At 49.4% G+C, this 19,791-nt stretch overlaps 1 protein-coding gene across 1 annotated transcript; it reads right to left on the bottom strand.

Moving 5' to 3' along the window:
• Positions 1-10,487: 10,487 nt before the first annotated feature.
• Positions 10,488-16,558, bottom strand: Fitm2 (fat storage inducing transmembrane protein 2). The gene is made up of 2 exons (XM_051186857.1): positions 16,241-16,558; positions 10,488-14,185 (listed from the first exon to the last, which is right to left on the bottom strand). The coding sequence occupies exons 1-2, from the start codon at positions 16,411-16,413 to the stop codon at positions 13,570-13,572; spliced, it is 789 nt and encodes a 262-aa protein (XP_051042814.1). The 5' UTR covers positions 16,414-16,558; the 3' UTR covers positions 10,488-13,569.
• Between the last annotated feature and the right edge of the window lie 3,233 nt (positions 16,559-19,791).

Below are 19,791 nucleotides of genomic sequence, written 5' to 3'. Positions count from 1 at the left end.
TCTAACTACAGTCACATTTCTTTTGCTATATCATCAAATCTTTAATGATGGAAACAGAGCACTCACGAGTCCATGCTGCAATGGTCAGGGAAGGCAGACCCACCTGGAGAGTAAGCACCTAAAAGCACTGTCCCCTCCATAACAGAGACACGCAACTTAGCCCGTCTGCCATCTGGATGGCAGGTTTCTGTGGTGAATGAGGCCACATCGGGAACTTTAAGTCAGTTTTTATGAGAGGAAGGCCATGCAATGTCTATGTACAGCCTGTAGCTCAGAGCCATGGAGGGGCTGTGGCTGAGCAATTGACTGAGCACAAGAGTGGCTAGGGGAAGTGTGAGGGGAATGCCTCACATCTCCAAAACAGAGCATTATGTCCAATAGTCACAGACAGTGGTCTCCTCTGCTGGACCAGGTCATCTTCCCACCCTGTGTTTATTGTTAAAAGGCCATCCACATGTTCCCTCCCACAAGTACACTTGTTTCCAGCCTTCCAGTCTTCCTCTTACATTTTCCTGAGCATCCATCCAGGCAAACCACCAATTCCATGCATAGGTATGGGGCCACATTTCCGGACCTCTGTCTCCATCTTGGTAAAATGGACCACCTTCTGAGTAGTACTTAGAATTCCCCCTTCTAGAAGCATCTGCTCCCTACAAAGCCTGCCACGGATATCTTTGGAGCTGTAACCACCTACTTCCACTTGGTGTCAGGCCAGAGTCCTTCTTCCTCCATCAGCTGGCCACAAGGAATGACTCCACCATGAGAACTCAGGACGAAGCAGAGGCAGCCACGCTGTAAAACAGATGTCGCTTTTGATGTCATCTCACTTTCTCTTGCCGGTGCAGCGTTGCCTGTGAGGGGGCCTAGATTGAGAACAGCTGACCACCAGCTTGGGTTGCAGTTACTCGTCACCTCATGGACAGGTGTGCAGTCCCTTCCAGGGCCCAGTGGCCTGCCAGAAGCTACTTCTCAAAAAGATATTCTTACCTGCAGAGAAAGTCGTGACCTTGCGCCAAAAGGATGGTGGGACATGGGCATTTTCCTATTCAGGTCTTCTGGGATCTTCACAGTGCATGCTTACCTCTGAGACAACTCAAAACACCATTGGCTCTGTGGGGTCACGAGGTGAAGCTCTACTGGCAGAGCATCCTAAACTGCAACCTGAATCTGCTCTGGGACCCATTCCAAAGTGGCAGTGTGCTCTAGCTGCTCAGTAAGCACTGGCAGGTGCCCACCAGTGAGTGCATGCTGCCTTCCCGCTCTGAAAGCAGGCACAACTCTTCCTTGTTCTCCGCAGTAGGAGCGGGAACTGGCTTTTCACTTGGGAGGGGCTCTGGGAAGAATATTCTAACCATTTCACTTTCAGAGAGAAGGATTCGAACTGGGAAGGATTCTGTGTGTGTAAGCGTCCCCTATCTGCTGGGAGACAAGCAGGGCAGGAACAGTGTGGCTGTGGGCTTAGGATCTCTGGCAGGAGGATTAGGAGAATCACTACAAACATGCCCAGAGCACACTCTAGGCCATGCTCTAGAAATAAGAGACCTAGTCCTCAGCCCAGGGGAAGAATACAACACACAGGACTCCGGCAGTAGGGGAAGGCTTTGCCTTCCTTGTTGGGATAGGAGAGGTGCTGAGTCACTGGGAGGAGTAGGAGGAGTAGGTGTTAGTTTTAATTATCAACTTAGCACAACCTAGAATCATAGGGGCGGAGTCTCAATGAAGGAGTGGCAGGCTGTGCCACTGTGGGGAACTGTCTTTTTTTTTTTTTTCTCATGTGTATGGGTGTTTTGCAGGCTTGTATGTCTGTGCACCACACACACGCCTGGTGTCTGTAGAGGCCACAAGAGGGCATCACATCCTTTGGAATTGGGATCATAGAGTGCCCTAAGCCACCGTGTGGGTGCTGGGAGGAATGGGTGAAGGAAGTGGAGAATATTGACTTGTGAGGGTGAATTCTCACATGTTTTAACAGAAAGGACACAACCCCAGGGACTCAGGCGAGAAGAAGACCAGCACTAGCAAGATGAGTGGAGACTGCTGTGAGGTTAATCCCCACCCCACCTCGCCCCCATCCTGTCCATGCTGTTGCCCTGGCTTCCACTGCACCGCCTTTATCTGTATGGTCAAAACTCAACTGCAGGTGCCGGAGGCCCAGGTCAGCAGGGCACCGAGTTCCACCCCGCAAACCCCCAAAAGTCAGTCAACTGGAGAGCCGGAGGCCCATGACTAGGTGAAAAGGATGGCAAACTTCCAAGATGGCAGCTTCTTCCTCCCCCTCCTCTCCTGGCAGCTTCGTAGACCTTTTCTCTGCCAGTAGGCCCCTGCTGGTGGACTGGCTCAGCAGGTTCAAGGCCAGATCAGAGCATGTTTCACAATGGTTGTGGGCCAATCAACCAACCTGTCTTTACCCCAAATTAGGTGATGACAAGCCTTAAAGAAGTCTCAGAGAATTAAAAACAAAACAAAACAAAACAAAACAAAACAAAAAGCTCCAGCCCTGAAGAAGAGACTGGATATTTGGCTTCCCAATTCCCCGCTCTGGTTTAAAGTCTTTTTCTCTGTGTGTTGGGGCCATGAGAGTTTCTACACACACACACACACACACACACACACACACACACACACACACACACACACACACACACACCACACACACACCACACACACACACCACACACACACCACACACACACACACACCACACCACACACACACACACTACACACACACATACCACACAACATCACACACACACACCACACACACACACATACCACACAACATCACAACACACACCACACACACACCACACACACCACTCACACACACCATACACACACCACTCACACACACCACACACACACACCACACATACCATACACACCACACACACACACCACACATACCACACAACATCACACACACCACACACACACCACTCACACACACCACACACACATACACCATACACACACACCACACCATACACACACCACACACACACCACACACATACCACACACACACCACACATACCATACACACCACACACACACACCACACACACACACCACACACACACCACTAACACACACACCACTCACACACACACACCACACATACCACACACACACCACACACATACACACACACCACACACACACACCACACACACCACACATACACACACCACACACACACCACACACACACCACTCACACACACACCACTCACACACACACACACCACACATACCACACACACACCACACACATACACACCACACATACCACACACACACCACACACATACACACACACCACACACACCACTCACACACACCACACATACACATACACCATACAACACACCACACATACCACACACCACACCACACACACACCATACACATACCACACACACACACCACACACACACACACAATAATCACCTTCCTTCAGCTGCTGGTTCTGTTTGTTGTGTTCAAGATTTCTTCACTACTACCCCACGCCCTTTTAACCCTTTAACTGGCAGAGAAGACAAACCTGATCAAGATCCCCTAGAGCAGTGGTTCTCAACCTTCCTGATGCCGTGACCTTTCATACAGTTCCTCATGCGGTGCTGACACCCCCCCCCCAGCCATAATATTGTTTTTGTTACTACCTCATAACTGTAATTTTGCTACTGTTATGAACTGTAATGTAAGTATGTGTTTTCAAATGGTCTTAGGTGACTCCTGTGAGAAGGTCATTTGACCCCAAAGGGGTCACAACCCACAGGAATGGGAAGAACTGCGGAGGAGAATGGGAAGGCTTTGACTCTGGCCTAAAGAGAGGAAGAGGGGGGGCAAGGCCTGTGTGTGTGTGTGAGTGAGTGTGTGTGGTGTGTGTGTGTGTGTGTATGTGTGAGTGTGTGTATGTGTGTGTGAGTGTGTGTATGTGTGTGAGTGTGTGTATGTGTGTGAGTGTGTGTATGTGTTGTGAGTGTGTGTGTATGTGTGAGTGTGTGTGTGTGTGAGTGTGTGTGTATGTGTGAGTGTGTGTATGTGTGTGAGTGTGTGTATGTGTGAGTGTGTGTATGTGTGTGTGAGTGTGTGTATGTATGTGTGAGTGTGTGTATGTGTGTGTATGTGTGAGTGTGTGTATGTGTGAGTGTGTGTATGTGTGGTGTGTGTGTATGTGTCTGTGAGTGTGTGTGTGTGGTGTGTGTGTATGTGTGTGAGTGTGTGTATGTGTGAGTGTGTGTGGTGTGTGAGTGTGTGTGTGTGGTGTGTGTGTGTAGGGGGAAAGGGTGTTAGTGTTTCATTGGATCATGATCCTACTGTGAGAGAGCTAGGACCAAGAACCCATTCTCTTATGTCATTCTGTCTTTGGGAATATTATGAAGAAAGCCCAGGGTGCTGACAGGCAGAGCTTTGGTGAGAACTCTATTCACTGAGAATTTATCTGCACATTAGGAATTTTACACAAATGCTTTTATACAAAATCATATGATCTTGTTTCATCGATGAAACTGAGGTCCAGGGCATACATACCCACACTGCAAGCCATAGATTGGAACTGAATCGCATGAGCAGCCTTTGCTACAAAACTGCAGCTCCTCCCACAGGAGGTGGGGCTTTACCCTAGCCTCGCAGATGACAGGCCTGTTGGTAGAAGGGTGTGGCATGAGCAGGGTCTTCGCATGTGCTATGTGGTTGGCCCAGGTGTGGGTGCCCCAGTGACCATTTTGAAATGAGCATGCCCCAGGCAGTTGCTGTCCCTTCAGCCTGGAGCCAGAACAAAACAAGTGGGACAGAGCTGAGCCTATTGTGTGTCCTACAGATAAGCACAACAGACCAGCTGAAGTAGGACTGAGCTGCCGAAGACAGCCAACCAGCAGATAGATACTCACTGGCCAAATTCGATGTCAGCCAATGAGTTTGCTGGGGTTGGGGACAGTTGTTATGAAGCATCAGTACAGCAATAACTGATTTATACAGTGGCAGTGCTGAGCTATGAAGCCACATGTGTTAGGAACTAAAGCCCTTGCTCTTGGTCCAGGTGTCAAGGAGCCAGATGTGAAATGATACAATCAAATGTCAGGAACTGGGGCTGGAGATGGCTCGGTGGTTAAGAGAACACACCGCTCCCACAGAGGACCCAAGTTCAGTGCCCAGTACCTAGGTAACTCCAGCTCCAGGGTTCCCAACACTCTGTTCTGGTCTCTGCAGGTACTGCACCCATATGCATATCCACATACCTATCCACATAATTAAATATAAAAATAAAATGTTTTAAATTTTCTTTCTTCATGTAAAGAAGAAAAAGAACTGTTGGGTACTGGACTAAAAAGTCAAGAACAGCTAGATGCTGGGATACAAGCCTTTAAGCCCAGCACTCTGTAGGCAGAGGTAAGTGGATGTCTGTGAGTTTGAGGCCAGCCTGGTCTACAAAGAATCCAGGCCACCCAGAGCTACATAGCAGGGACTCTGTTCCCTCTGTAAAAATGGAAAATGCCAGTCGCTTACCTTACTCAATGTTGCATGGTTTATTATACGGATGACACCAAATCATCTCAGGGTTATTGGGGGACATTTGGGCATTATGGTCCCTGGGCTTCCAAGACAGATATTCACTAGGCAATAAAAAGTGGTTCTCATAGGTATCCAACATTGTAAAGCTTATGTTTACCCACCTATGATTGTACCAAGCCAAGCAAAGGCTGCAGCAGCAGAAAGTGTCACAGTCATCCCACAGTGGCTCAGAGAGGTTGAAGGTTCTGCAGAGGGTCACACAGCTGAGAAGCTCATAGCATCTGAATGCTGCCTGCTTGCCCTCGGGTCCCAGGGCTTTTAACCACACCAGCTGGAAATCAGTGCCTGACCCACCTGCTTCCTCTCCTTGCTCCTACAGCACAGGGGACCCTGAGAGGTGCACAGGGGCTTGAGGGGCGCACAGGGTTACCGATGAGTGTACAGGGGCACCTGATGGATACATAGGGAAACCTAATGAGTACACAGGGGAACCCCAGGAGGCAAGGGGCACCTGAGGGGGCGCGGGGGCATCTGAGGGGGCGCGGGGGCACCTGAGGGGGTGCGGGGGCACCTGAGGGGGCGCGGGGGCATCTGAGGGGGCGAGGGGGCATCTGAGGGGGCTCGGGGGCATCTGAGGGGGCGCGGGGGCATCTGAGGGGGCGCGGGGCACCTGAGGGGGCGCGGGGCATCCAGCAGTTGAGGTATGCCCTGAGAGTTCAGGTAAAAGTCAGGGAAAACAAAAGACATGAAGGGAGATATGAGTTACTGCAACCTGTTAGGGCAGGGCCTGAATAGCTTTGCTCCTGGACATGAAGGTCTAATCCAGGCAGTTCCCTGGTGCCTCACCGTCTTACCTCCTGGGCACTCAGACACTCACGAGTATGTACACTGGGTAGCCACACCTGACAGAAGGCAGCAAGGGGCAGCATTTGGAGAGGAGGTTCCCGGACCCAGAGTCCCAAACAAGCTGCTGGAGCTAGCATCAGCTACGGCTCCATGTAGCTGTCAGCACCTTCGACAACATGGCCCTACTTCACCCTGGCTACATGGACACCGTAGATCCAATGTCCCTTTCTGTTAGCTGTCCCAGAAATCAGCTCCCCTGCTTTCTGCTACCCGTAGTTAGTCCAGACATCAGACTAGAGCTAGACCCTGGGGACATGGCTCTCCACATCTAAACTGCACAGCTAACCTACCTGGAAGCCCATCAGAATTGAAATCATCCCCATGTAGAAGTGGCAGCAATGGCACAGCTTAGGGCTCCACATGCATCCAGAGCCACTCATCCAGTGGCCCCCAAGTGCCGTGACTTCTCCAGTGTTAATTCATCCCCATAGCCCTATGAAAATCAGGGCACAGAGAGGTCGAGGAACCAGTCCACCATCACACAGCCAGCATTCAGGGTAGAGTTAGGATATGAACTCAGGTGCTCTGGGCCAAATTCCTCACTCCTTTAAATGTAAATGGCGCTAGGCAGGGTGTATCTGACTAAGTGGTGACATCATGGCAGTATGATGGTCAACCAGTGACTGTCAACCTGAGCGATCAGGAGATGCCTATGAGGTCGGGACAGCACCAAGACAAGCAGACCGTGTGCACTTTGACCTGTCAGGGGTTCAATCCATTGATGGGCTCCAAATCTAAACGAATCACCTGGAGGTGGAGGGACTGTGGAAGGTGGGGCCTAGAGGACCCTCCAATCGGATCCCAGAGGGTGTGCCTTTGTTTATGTTTTGTTTTCTGGAACACAATATAGGCTGATTGATGTTTATTCAGGTAGAAATCACTTACACGAGAAACAGATGACTGCCGTGGGTTCCCGCTTCAAGGATGCCCCCAGATGCTCTCTATCTCCGACCAGGAAGTAAGAGAGTGAGCTGGGGTCTGGGACCCCAGAACTAGACACTACTGTCACCCGCACCTGTCCCCATGCCCCATTGGGTGCGGTTAGCGCAACAGGTGCAGGCGGGGTGGATATCTCACTACAGGGTTTCATGTAGCTCAGGCTGGCCTCAAACTTGCCATGTACCTAAGGACAACCTTGAACTCCCCTTTCTGATTTCACTTACCAAGAGCTAGGTTTACAAACATGTGTCCAAGCACACCCAACTGTGGACGGGCTGGGCCCATCGGGTTACTCTTCATGGCTCCCAGGGGTAAGCTGTCTTCTCTTCAATGATTTTGCCTGCAATGTTCCATCTCACCACTAGCCCAAAGTAATAGAGCCAGCCCCAGCAAGAGCTGAAACCTCTCAAACCTGGAGCCAAGATGAATCAGGTCTGGTGGCACATATCTTTAAACCTGGCACTTGGGAGGCAGAGGCAGGAGGATCTCCATGAGTTCTGGCAACCATAAATACAAAATGAGATGAGAGCCTGTCTCGAAAAACAAAAACATCCTCCCCCCCCATACATAGTTCTTCTTGGTTATTTGTCCCAGGAGGAGGCACACTCTGCTCATGATGGTCCATGCACTGTTGGGGGTCGCTCATTCCATTGCCTATGCAGTCAGAAGTACTCCCACAAGGCAAGTCCATGTCTCTGCCTTAATGCCGTGTCCCCCGTGCTTGGCAGATCTCAGTACACCAGGGCTCCTCTCCTTCCAGCCTGTGTCTGTTGAGTGAAACCAGGTACTGTTAACTCCAGAAACAGGCTTAGAGGTTGACCTGAACAAGAAGACACAGCCCGGATCTCCTACCTTCACAGTTGACACTACCTACATCATTCTTCATAGTGGCTGTGCTCAATTATTAGTAAAGAACTACAATCATTGTGTGACTAATTAGCATCTGGGTTCTTGACATTTTTGCAGGCAGTTGTCATGAAGCCTTCCGGTGTTTCATAGCACATCCCTTACCTCAAGATGGTTAGATCTGCATGCATAAAGTGTGAATACTGCCTGGCCATTGTTTTTGTATAGGAGCTGCCAATCTGCCACCCGTTCTAAGGCAGGAGAGTGTCTGTGCTCCGCCCTATATGTTCAACAGTAAAACTCCCCAGCCATTCCCCAGAGGTGACTAGAACAGTTCCCAGTGGTGCCTAAGCTGGGAATTAGGTTTGCTTCCCTGTGCTGAGAAAGCCCATCTGGCCCTAGGTGTTCATGTCAGAACTCAGCCAGATGTTCATGCGGAGAAATAGGAGGTGGGTGGTGAGCAGCTTCAGCCCAGAGTTTGCTTCTGTCACTCACTGGGAAGCCAGCTGCCACTCAAACCATGTGGGAGTTTCCTAAGGTAAGTCCTGATGAACTCAGGAGGGACTTTTCACCAAGCAAAACAGAGAAACTGAGAATAGAGTGGATTCCAGGGTTACCAAGGTTGTCCAGTCTACCCATCGCTTTTCAGATGAGGAAACCGAGGCCCAGAGATGCTGTTACTAGTTCAAGATCACAGAACAGCAGTAAACGCATTGGTGGAACCTGCCCGAGCCAGGCATTCTAACAGAGCCCAGAGCCATTTGGATCAAAGCAGGTTCCACCAACTGCCTAAGTCTTTCTTCAGTCTCCCAGGGCTTTTGAAGATGAGGAAAGTTAGGCTCCCCCTCTGGACAGAAGTCATGGAACTATCTACATGACTGCAGGTGGCATCCTTGCCTTGGCTTCCCTTTCCTGTGGGAGTGTTTGGATTCTTCTCCATTCTTTCAGACAAAAAGGAATGTTACCTTCTATGAATGTGTTTTTGGATCCCCAGGGCATCAGGTTCTCTGTTCCACGGTCCCAGGTCCTGACCTTGAGCCACCATTCAGGATGGTGACAGGGGCTCTCTTTCCTGAAATGCAGACCTGTGCCATGGTCATCTTTATAATCCCAGCACACCATTTTAGCTAGGAAGGGGATGGCTCTGAGTCAAACCTCCTGAGGTGAAGACTAGTCTGCACCTAGCTTGCAGCAGAACTTGGAGTTGGTTGCTGCTGTAGGACCAAGCAGCGTGAGAAGATTCTAATCTCAGATCTGAAGGGCTTTCAACACACACTGCATAGAGGTGCCAAGTAGGCCAGGCTGCCAGCAAATGGGTGGAAAGGCACAACATGCTATTTTGCATGTGGAGGGTCCCAGGGCTTCAAAGTGACCTTACCCTGTATACTATCACTGCTCTTCAGCATTCTGACTGTGAGCCCTACCTCTCTCCTGCCAAGAGGACAACTCTCAGGCCTGGCTGACCCAGACCTCTGGATCTAATGACAGAGAAAAGGGTATGGCAGGATGATAGCTATTTGTACTTAGGACAAAGGACTTGGGTGAAATAGCCAGAGACACTAGTTACGAAATGCCTCCTGTGAACATAATTCAAGGAAGGGCAGAAAGTGGCCTGAGTCTGGGCCAGCGACTTGGCTCATGGGTAGAAGCACCGGCAGCCACATCTAAAGGATTAGAATTGATCCCAAGGGCTCACGTGGTAGGAGAGAATCAAGTCCACAAAGTTGTCCTCTAACCTCCACATGCAGATTATGGATCATGTGCACAAACGCATCACACACACACAATAATAATAAAGTTTTAAAAACAAGGTCAGTAGGATGATTCCTGGGGAAAGGCACTTCCTGCCATGCCTGAGTTTGAGTTTGAGCTGAAAGTCCTGCATGGTAGGAGAAAATTAGCTCATGCAAGTTTCCCTCTATCTTCACGTGTGCCATAGTGCATTCTAGTGCACACACACCTACACACACACACACACACACACACACACACACACACACACACACACACGGAGGAGAGAGGGAGAGGGAGAGAGAGAGAGAGAGAGAGAGAGAGAGAGAGAGAGAGATTTAATTTAAAAGTTAAAGTTAAGCCAGGTGGTGGTGGCTTTAATCCCAGCACTTGGGAGGCAGAGGGAAGTAGATCTCTGAGAGTTTGGGGCTAGCCTGGTCTACAGATCCAGTTCCAGGACAGCCAGAGATGACTTGAAACCCACTCCTTCCACAGTTAAAGTAAAAAAATAAATTAAATTAAAAACAAATACAGAAAGGAATACACCAAACTCCATTATGTGAGATTCCATCATCTCCAGTGTACTTTATTTTGCTTGTTTACACATGGGCTCTGTGTGTATATAACAATGGCATGAGCCATTCTCTAAATACAATCTGGTACCCAGACAATGACAGATGCACATGGAAGTGAGCGAGCAAACCACACATGGAAGCAAGACAGCATGGCACGACTCTGGTCAGATAGCCCCAACGCCTCATGTTTAACACCTAGGGGTAACAGACAGTGTAAAAGATGACATGAGACTATTTCAATGTGAGACTCGAGCTCTGAGTGTTCCCCAAGAGATGTTACTTTCTCTGCTCTCTCTAGAAGAGCTGGACCATTCTAAATGCTGTCAAGAGAAAGACTTGAAGATGACAGCTGATTAGCACACATGCTCAGCACCTTACATGCTACCTCCCATAGTGTTAAAAGAACTGTCTCCGCTTTACAGACAGGTCAGCAAGGCTTGCACACCGGTCAGGTAGGTTGAGAGTGGTGCCAACATTCAAACCTACACCTCATGGTTGCGCAAGCCCAAACACTCACCCATGCCAAGCTTCCTCGCACAGGAGGGAAGGCATGCTCCTGAGAAGGCAAGGGTTCTGAAGAACTCAGGGTGTAGCTCGGGCATAGGTGGCTTGCCCAGTATGCACAGAACCCTGGGCTCCCATCCCTGGGACTGAGAGAAGAAAGTCAGGGAGTACCAAGAAAAAAGCACATGTAAGCTTATCCATCTAATTTGTAGAGAACACTGAGCAACTTGGAGTTCCCACATGGAGTCAGTTTAAAGTTAAACCTGGTCAGACCCTGTGTGTATGTGGGGGGGGGGGGTGGGAAATGTCTGGGAAAATGAACTTCTGGGTGCCTGGGGCCTTAATGTGACAATGGACTTCTGGGTGCACCCCATGGCTGCTCCCCTCTGTCGTGACATGAAGCCTGACAGACTATCTGGTGGCCAGCTCTGCCATCTCCCCCAGGCCCACTCCTATCCTGGGGAGATGGGTGGAAACCCCCAGAAGGTGAAACGGCTTTTAGTTCACTGGCAACTCATCACCGCCCCCGCAGTGACCCCTCACTGCGTGCCTTACCTCTCACATCTAACACTGTCTCTGGCCAAGTTGACCTGTAGCTCAACAGGTTATCAGATACGCATTTTTAAATATGTTCTTATATTACAAAAATTATTTCATAGCCAGATGTGGTGGCTTTAATATTAGCACATCTTTGACCTCAGCACTAAGGAGACAGAGGCAGGCAGATCTCTGTGAGTCTGGGAACGGCCTGATCCACACAGTAAGCTCCAGGACAGCCAGGGCTGGAAACTGAGACCCTGACTCAAAAATTAAGTTTTTTAATTAAATAAAAAAATAAATTAATTAAAAGAAAGAAAGGAATTACTCTTAACTTACTAAGCACCTAACAACCTGAGCTGGAGTCAGGACAGGCAGGCCAAAGCTTACCATTACCCAGCTCTGCTGGGGAAGTGGTGTCAAAGCATCGACAAGGGTGAGCATCCAAAAGATGGGGCGGGGGACTCAGTGTGACAGGCTTAAGAGCTCGCCTGGGAGAGGAGAGGGAGGCCCTCACTGACTGGAAGCTTCCATGTGGGACATGGGTGACAAGACTTCTAACCCTAGCCAGTCTCAGTGAAGGCCACATAAAGACATGGCTGGGAGCTGGGAAGTGCGGCACAGAGAATGCCAGAGCTTGTTCTGTTGCTGGGACGAGGAAAAGGAGGCAGGGTCAAAGTCATGCCACTATGTAATACGGACAAGTTTGCATGGCGGCGGTATAATATGGCTGGGAGACATTCATTTTGCTTCTGAATTATCATAACCTTCTCCAAAGGTAAAAGTTCCTTGTCTGTGGTATTTGTGCTATGATCCTATGACCCTGAATCCTACTCTGTGTCTACCACCGGGCCAACAGAGGGGCAGAACAGCCTCAGTACCAACAAGCACTTTACAGAATTATTTTGTCGGCTCAAAATTTATTAAATAATGAAATGCCTGCTTTCCAGTTTTATTCTTGTCTTTGTTTTGTTTTGTTTTGTTTTGTTTCTTTGAGACAGGATCTCACTCTGCAGCCCTGGCTGGTCTGGAGCTCGATATATAGAGCAGGCTGGCCTAACACTCACAGAGCTCTGCCTGCCTCTGTCTTCTCAGTGCTGGGGTTAAAGGCGTGCAGCACCATGCTCCCTGGCTCCAGTTTTATTCTTAACAGAGGGAACAATACTATGAGGTGGAATTTAATGCAATAAGTCAGGAGTTTAGCTTATAAAAAGTTAGTGTTCTAAAAAACAAAAACAAAACCCTCAAAACAATTTTTGCACGCCAAAGTGCGGTACTGGGGCTTTGTCAACAAAGCACAAATGTCACAGTGACAATTACAAACCACACAGCACACACTCAGGGGAGAAGAGGGGGAAATAGGGTTCTCTGTTACTGCTCCAAAAACCAACACGTAACAATAGACAGTGCAGACAGAAAACTCTTACCATTGTTCACTACATATAAATCATCCAGGCACTGCAGGGTTGTGGCCCCCTGTTGGGAACTGGTCATAGCCAGGTACAACTGTCAATGTTCCAAAGAGGAGGTGGATGCTACAGCCAGAGAGTGTGTTTTAGGCATCGGGGTGTTTAATAAAGAACCTGCCAGAGACAAATGCTCATCTTAGGATCGGCCGCGGGGAAACACTGTTAAAAGGACAGCATTAATGTACTCACTAAACTCAAGAGAACCAGAGCCAGGGAGATCACAGCAGAGTGAGTCCTGTTGCTCTGGTTTCCCCTTGCCCCATACCTTGAGGCTGTCTATTGTCCCTCTGCCGAGCCTTGGCTCTCCCTCTGGGAACAGATTAAAGTCACATCTTGCCAGAGATGAGAAGTGTCTGACAGGAGTAGTGGTGCTGGCTACACGGGTGGCATCACCAGCAGAGTCTGAGGACTGAGCGTGGTCCCCAGACTCCACCCACCACAAAAGTGCCTGGCGAGCATCCTCTCCCAAGTGGGACCCAGCCAGTCACTGGACAGAGCAGATGGAGGATCTACCAGCCGCTGTCCCCCTGTCCCCACTTGTTTCTCTTTTATTTCTTGTATGTATCTTGTTTCAGAGTCAAACCAGAGCTCTGGGGAGGAAGGCCTGGGGAGAAGGACTTCAGGTACCAGTACCCATATGTCCCATACCAGCCCAGCAAACCAAAAAAGGTGCCGAACACCTTCTGGGTCAAGTTGTGGAAATAAACGGCTGTGCACAAAAACATCCAGACCCAGATGAAGGTCAGAAAGCCCAGGGCGACAACCAGAGTGGTGATGGCAGTGTGGAGGTAGTGGCCGCGATCTGTCTTCACCTCATCCAGCACGGCCATCTCCTCCACAATCATGAGGGCACAGAAAGTCAGCAGGAAGGAGTGGCCTGAGATGTCAAAGCCGTGCCAGAAGCCCCCTTCCAAGTGGCACTGCTGCTTGCTCTGATGCTCCTGTCTGACGCCCTCCAGGGCTGGGGACTGGTAGCAGCTGCCTGTGTAGTGCTCGATGTTGGAGAAGAGCGCCGTGCAGACATACCAGATGGCTGTGCCCACCAGCAGGGTGCTCAGCCGCCGCACGACCAGGCCGGCCTTGCCCGTCAGGTGGTAGTTGGTGAGGGCAATGAAAGGCAGAAGGAGACAGACTGTCCAGGCCCAGGCCACTTTAACAAAGTACCTGATAGAGGAAGAAAGTGTAGGTGAAGACAGGAAATAGTGTCACCATGCTTCGGGTATGTAAGGTCCCAAAGGAAGTTAAATGTAATGGATCAGAGCTGTCCACCCAGACAGCTACCGTATATAAATCCTTAAAAAACGATTACATGTGCTTTAGTTCATCTGTAACTCTGTAAGGCAACATAGAGCTATATGGATGCGTCATGCCAAAGTGGAGATGATAAGTGGTGGACCGGGGTCCAAATCCAGGGCCTGCGATTTCCTAGTTGTGCTATTTGCTCAGGAAAAGCAATAACTGAGCATCTATCAAATGTCAGATGTGTTCACACACATTTCCACAGAATATTCACAATAGGCTGAGGAGGGGGTCACCCTGCCTGTGTAGCTGAGGGTGGTTCTGACCTAATGATCATTCTGTCCCCCCCCCACCAGAGTCATTACAGTTGTGTCACCACACGTGGCTTTATGTGGTGTTGGAGATCAAACCTGGGGTGCATGCTGGGAAAGCACTCTGTCAGTTGAGTTGTAACCCCACCCTCATTTGTCCCTTATTTTTGGGGCTCAGAAAGCTGGATACTTTGCCAGGGCCACACACATAACAGCGAACGCAGAGTGAGCCACACTTTGCCTAGCCTCAAAGCCCTTCTCTACCATACCAGTATTCTTCCCTACAAGGCGTCTAAGTCTTATAAGAAAGAGCGTTACTTCAAGCCGCAGAACCAGGGTTCCAGCCCTGACTCTGAGTCTCTTTGTTACTGTGTCTTCAGGCCTCAGTTCCCTTAGCTGTCTAGCAGAGAGCACCCAAGCAGCTCTCCAAATCTCTCCCAGATTCAATGAGTCACCACCAGTCCCCTCCCATTAATTATCACCATGTCTTGAAACAAAAATTAGAATCCATGGCTACCCCTAAACAACAGACTAGTGTGTCAGCATGCTGGGCTCCTGGTTCATTGGGCCAGATAAAACAACAGTAGCCATGTCTGCCTGCCCTGTGCTCAGAAAGGTGGCCGGCCTGGGGGAGGGGGGGGTGAGCTGCAGAAAACACACAAAGAGCTCCGAGGCAACTATCACCCTCATATTCTATTCTTAGTCCAGCCACCAAGTGGGTAAGGATGAAGGTGGGCCAAGGACAGAAGCCTCTCTGCTAGGTTCCAATAGTTACTCAGACACCACCAAAGAGCCTGTCATGAAAGCCTTCACTGGCATTGATAACGAGAACCTTGCCAAAGCTAAGTTCTGCCAGAAACCTGACCCAGTTGCCAAAAAGGAAACCAGGGTTTTAGGTATGTAACAAGAGTTAGGCAGACTCTCGGCATGCTGGGAACTCTAGTCTTAGGGTCACTGGAAGGAGCATTTTTGGCTTCCAAGCTCCCAGTATTGCTGCAATGGTGTTTTGTGCAATAAACTTTCGATATAAGAATTTTAAAAGACTGGGAAAGAAGTGGGCGGAGTTGGACAGATGTCCCATAGAGGTCCGCTGGGGTTGCTTTCCTGGGCAACTGCCAAGCACTTAAGATAACTGAGAAAGTCCAAGGAGATCCAGGAGAAAGGTCACCGGCACGAAAGGCTTCACTCCACTACTAATGTACAGCCGGGAGGGAAAGCTCTCAGGGGGGTGGGTGGGTCTAGGGGTGGGCTTTAAGACAACAGTGGGATTTCCGTCCCAGGGGTTAGGAGAAGGGTGCCTGACAAGCCCGCAGAAGGGAGGTGACATCTCCCCAAACAGGACTGGGGCGGCGCGGGGGTGGGAAGTGGGGTGGGGGATAGCAGCTCCAGCACCTCATACACACTGCCACTTACAACCCACCCCGCCACCCACCAGCCCGCCACCCACCAGCCCGCCACCCACCAGCCCGCCACCCACCAGCCCGCCACCTCGGCCCTCCTATCGGAATCCTCAAACGTAAAGCGCGAGTGTCACTCGCTTTCCCAGGGTCCCCGCATCGCGACACGCGCGCGGACGCGACTGTCAAGACAGGGACCCCTCCCGATGACTCGCCCACCCAGGCAGCGAACCCTTCTTGGGGCGCGGGGACCCGGAGTCTGGAGGACTCACACGTTGAGGACGTTGCGCTTGTTGCTGAGGTAGCACTCGGGCAGCGGTGACAGCTCCTTGAGGACCGAGCCCGCCAGCATGGCGGCCACCAGCGCCCAGGGCAGGTAGCGCCGCACCGCCGCCCTCACCAGCATCCCTCGGAGAAACCACGCGCAGCGCTCCAGGTGCTCCATGCCGGACCTTCTCGGCCACCGTCCGTCTCCCGGAACCCTCTCGGCCACCGTCTTGCCCTTCGCCCAGGCTGGTGCCACCGCTTGCCTCCGGGCGCATGCGTGCTTCCCGCAAGCTCCGCCCCTCTGAGGGTAGAGCGTGCTCCCTCTAGTGGCCATGAATGGCGTCTGCAGAGTGCAGGCCTGTAACTACCTGCGCCGCTCTTCCCTCTCCAACCTGAGCGCCCCCAAGCGACATGCTGTGAGTACTGTAGGTTGCGCTTAGTTGGGGCAACCTGCTTGTGGGAGTTTTTGCTAGAGGTTGGGGGAAAATGTAGTTTAGCAGGATTAGATCAGCGGTCAGAGCATCATTTGGTTTCTCATAGCTACCTCCATGGGATTCTTGCTTATCTTATCTGCAAAATACAAACAAGGATTCCATCTTTCTTAAGAGCTAGTTTGTGGACTCGGGACTTCCTTACCGTGGTTCGGATATAGGGTTTTGAGATCTTATTTTTTATAAATTTTATAGGAAAGTAATCCCACAAAGCAATTACTAACTTTAAATCTAATTAACTTTTGTTTTGTTTTGTAGAATCAGTGTTTCTTTGTGTAGTCCTGGCTGTCCTAGAGCATGCTCTGTAGACCAGGATGGCCTTAAACTCAAGAGATCCACCTGCCTCTGCCTCCTGAATGCTGGGATTAAAGGTACATGGCGCCATGCCTGCCAGCACTTCGTTTTTTGTTTTTGTTTGTTTGTTTTTGTTTTTTTGAGATAGGGTTTTACTTTGTAGTTCCTGAAATCTTCTTGCCTCGGCCTCTCAAATGAACTAAACTTAAATTTTAAATTAATATGTGTATTTGTATTTAAAATGTGGATGACTTAATTATTTTTCTATTGCTGTGAAGAGACACCATGATGGAAGCAACTCATAAAAGAAAGCATTTAATGGGGGCTTGCTTTCAGATTCAGAGGTTAAGTCTGTTATCATGATGTGGGCTGCGTGGCAGCAGACATGGTAGGCATGGTAGGCACCGTGCTGGAGAAGTAGTTGAGACTACACCCTGACCCACAGGCAAAGAGAGAGGGTCACTGAGCTTGGCCAGGGCTTTTGAAACCTCAAAGCCTACTCTTGGTGACATACTTCCTCTAACAAGGCCACACCTCCCAATCCTTGTATCAAAGAGTTTCATTCCCTTGTGGCTGAGCATTCAAATGTATGAGCCTGTAGGGGCAAATCCTTATCCAAACTACCACAGGGGCTCACAGTTTCCATGGGTGAGTCCATGACCACCAGCAGGCAGATAGGCATGGTAGTGCCATAGTATCCCACAGCTTACATCTTGAGACACAACTTCCAGGCAAGGGGCAGGGAGAAGAGAAAAGAGAGAGAGAGAGAGAGCTAGCAAGAGAGAGCTGACTGGGGATGGGTGGGCTTTTGAAACATCACACCTCCTCCACCAAGGCCACACTTTCTAATCTTTCCAAGCCTATAAATATGTGTGTCTACGGGGCCATTTTCACTCAAACCACCACAGTGATCCTGGGGAGATGGCTCAAGCATGTGTGATGGTGTCAATGTAATTAGCCCCTATAAGCTCAAAGAGAATGGCACTATGAGGAGGTGTGGCTTTGTTGGAATAGGCATGGCTTTGTCAGAGGAAATGTGACACTGTGGGGGTGGTTTTTTGAGGTCTCATATATGCTCAAGCCATGCCCAGTGTCTCAGACCACTTCCTGTTGCCTGGGTAAGATGTAGAACTCTGAGCTACCACTCCAGTGCCTGCACACTGCCATGTCAGACCATGATAAAAACAGACTGAACCTCTGAAGTGCAAGCCACCCCAATGAACTGTTTTCCTTTGTAAGAGTTGCTGTGGTCATGGTGTGTCTTCACAGCAACAGAAACCCTAACTAAGACAGCATATAATGACACTTATTCCCAAGCCCAATAAGCTGGGTTCAATGCTTAGGACCCCCATTATGGAATGCAGGAACCAACTCCCACAAGTTGTTCACATACTTGCACACTCACACAAACACACAAATAAACAAATAAATGTAACAATAAAACAACTGCTGTTGACTGAAAGTCCTAGGGGCTGAGGCTTGGTGGAGTTCTCATGAGGTAGTAGTGATGCGATCTCTCAGTTTTGTCCCATGGCGAAGCTCCTAGCCTGCGGAGCTGGGTGTCCACATCAGCGATTCCCAACCTTAAGTCCTTCCTTAGCCATTGTATCATATAAACTAACACTTAAAATCAAGATAAAAGCTCAAGCCCGTCACTTTCTAATTATTTTACTACACTTTATTATTATTTATGTTCTTGCTTGTCTATTTGGGGACAGGATCTCATTATGTGGCCCTGGATGGCCTGGAACGCACTATGGAGAGAAAGCTGGTTTCAAATTTGTGGCCATCTTCCTGTCTCTGCCTCCTTCTTGTGTGCTGGGATTACAGGCCTGTGCCATCACACCCCGCTTATCTGTGTTCGTGAGCCCGCTCGCGTCTGTTATGCCTGCCTGCTACGCCTCTGTGCTCTCTCCCCACCTCTGAGATGTCACACAAGAAGCCCGAATCAGCCACAATGGAGTATTTACACGAAGGAAATCGGCAAGCGCCACAAAGCAGGGCTTTATTTTGTCATCGACTATTTTCATTGGGACATGACTCCGTTTGTCAATGTGTAGTTGAAATGAAATCATAGGTGGGTGATGGAAACAAATGTTCAGCCAAAATCAATAAAATTGCAATCATCAGTGAGCTATATTGACAAAAAAAGAATACAGTGGGAGTTGGGGCTGTAACTCAATTGGTAGAATGCTTAACTAGCATGCATGAAGTCCTGGGTTCAAGGCCTAGCACTGCATAAACTGTGTGTGGTAGTGCAGGCCTGTAATCCCAGAATACTAAAAAGTAGAGGTTCAGCCACATAGTGAGTTCAAGGCAAGCCTGAGATACATGAGACTACCCTTCTCTAACAACAAGCAAAAAGAGGATTGTATATTTCACTGTTTGGAAGTCACGCGCGCCAGTCTTTGTATTGAGAGATTTTTATTTTTTAGAAAGTTTATAAAAAAATCTATGCATGTATACACGTGTAGAGCTCATTATAGTAAACGTGTATCAGCAAACCACTGTTTATGATACAATATACACATAAGAAACACATGCCGCATAAAGGTGATTAAATATGTTAATAGATGTATGATTTTAGATATAGCTTCATGACAGAACATGCTTCTGCTACATGTGAGGCACTGTGATTTTTTTTCACTCAATTCAATTGTTAAAACATACTGGTGTGCCTTACCTATAATCTCAGTACGTGGAAGAAGGCAGGGGGAACCTTGCAAGTTTAAGGGCAGCGTGGTCTAGATGAAGAATCCTGGGCCTATCTA

This window comes from Phodopus roborovskii, unplaced genomic scaffold (assembly GCF_943737965.1).
Source record: "Phodopus roborovskii unplaced genomic scaffold, PHOROB, whole genome shotgun sequence".
NCBI classification, from domain to species: domain Eukaryota; kingdom Metazoa; phylum Chordata; class Mammalia; order Rodentia; family Cricetidae; genus Phodopus; species Phodopus roborovskii.
The sequence above is the reverse complement of the archived record's forward strand: the minus strand, read 5'-3'. Positions and strand labels throughout refer to the sequence as shown.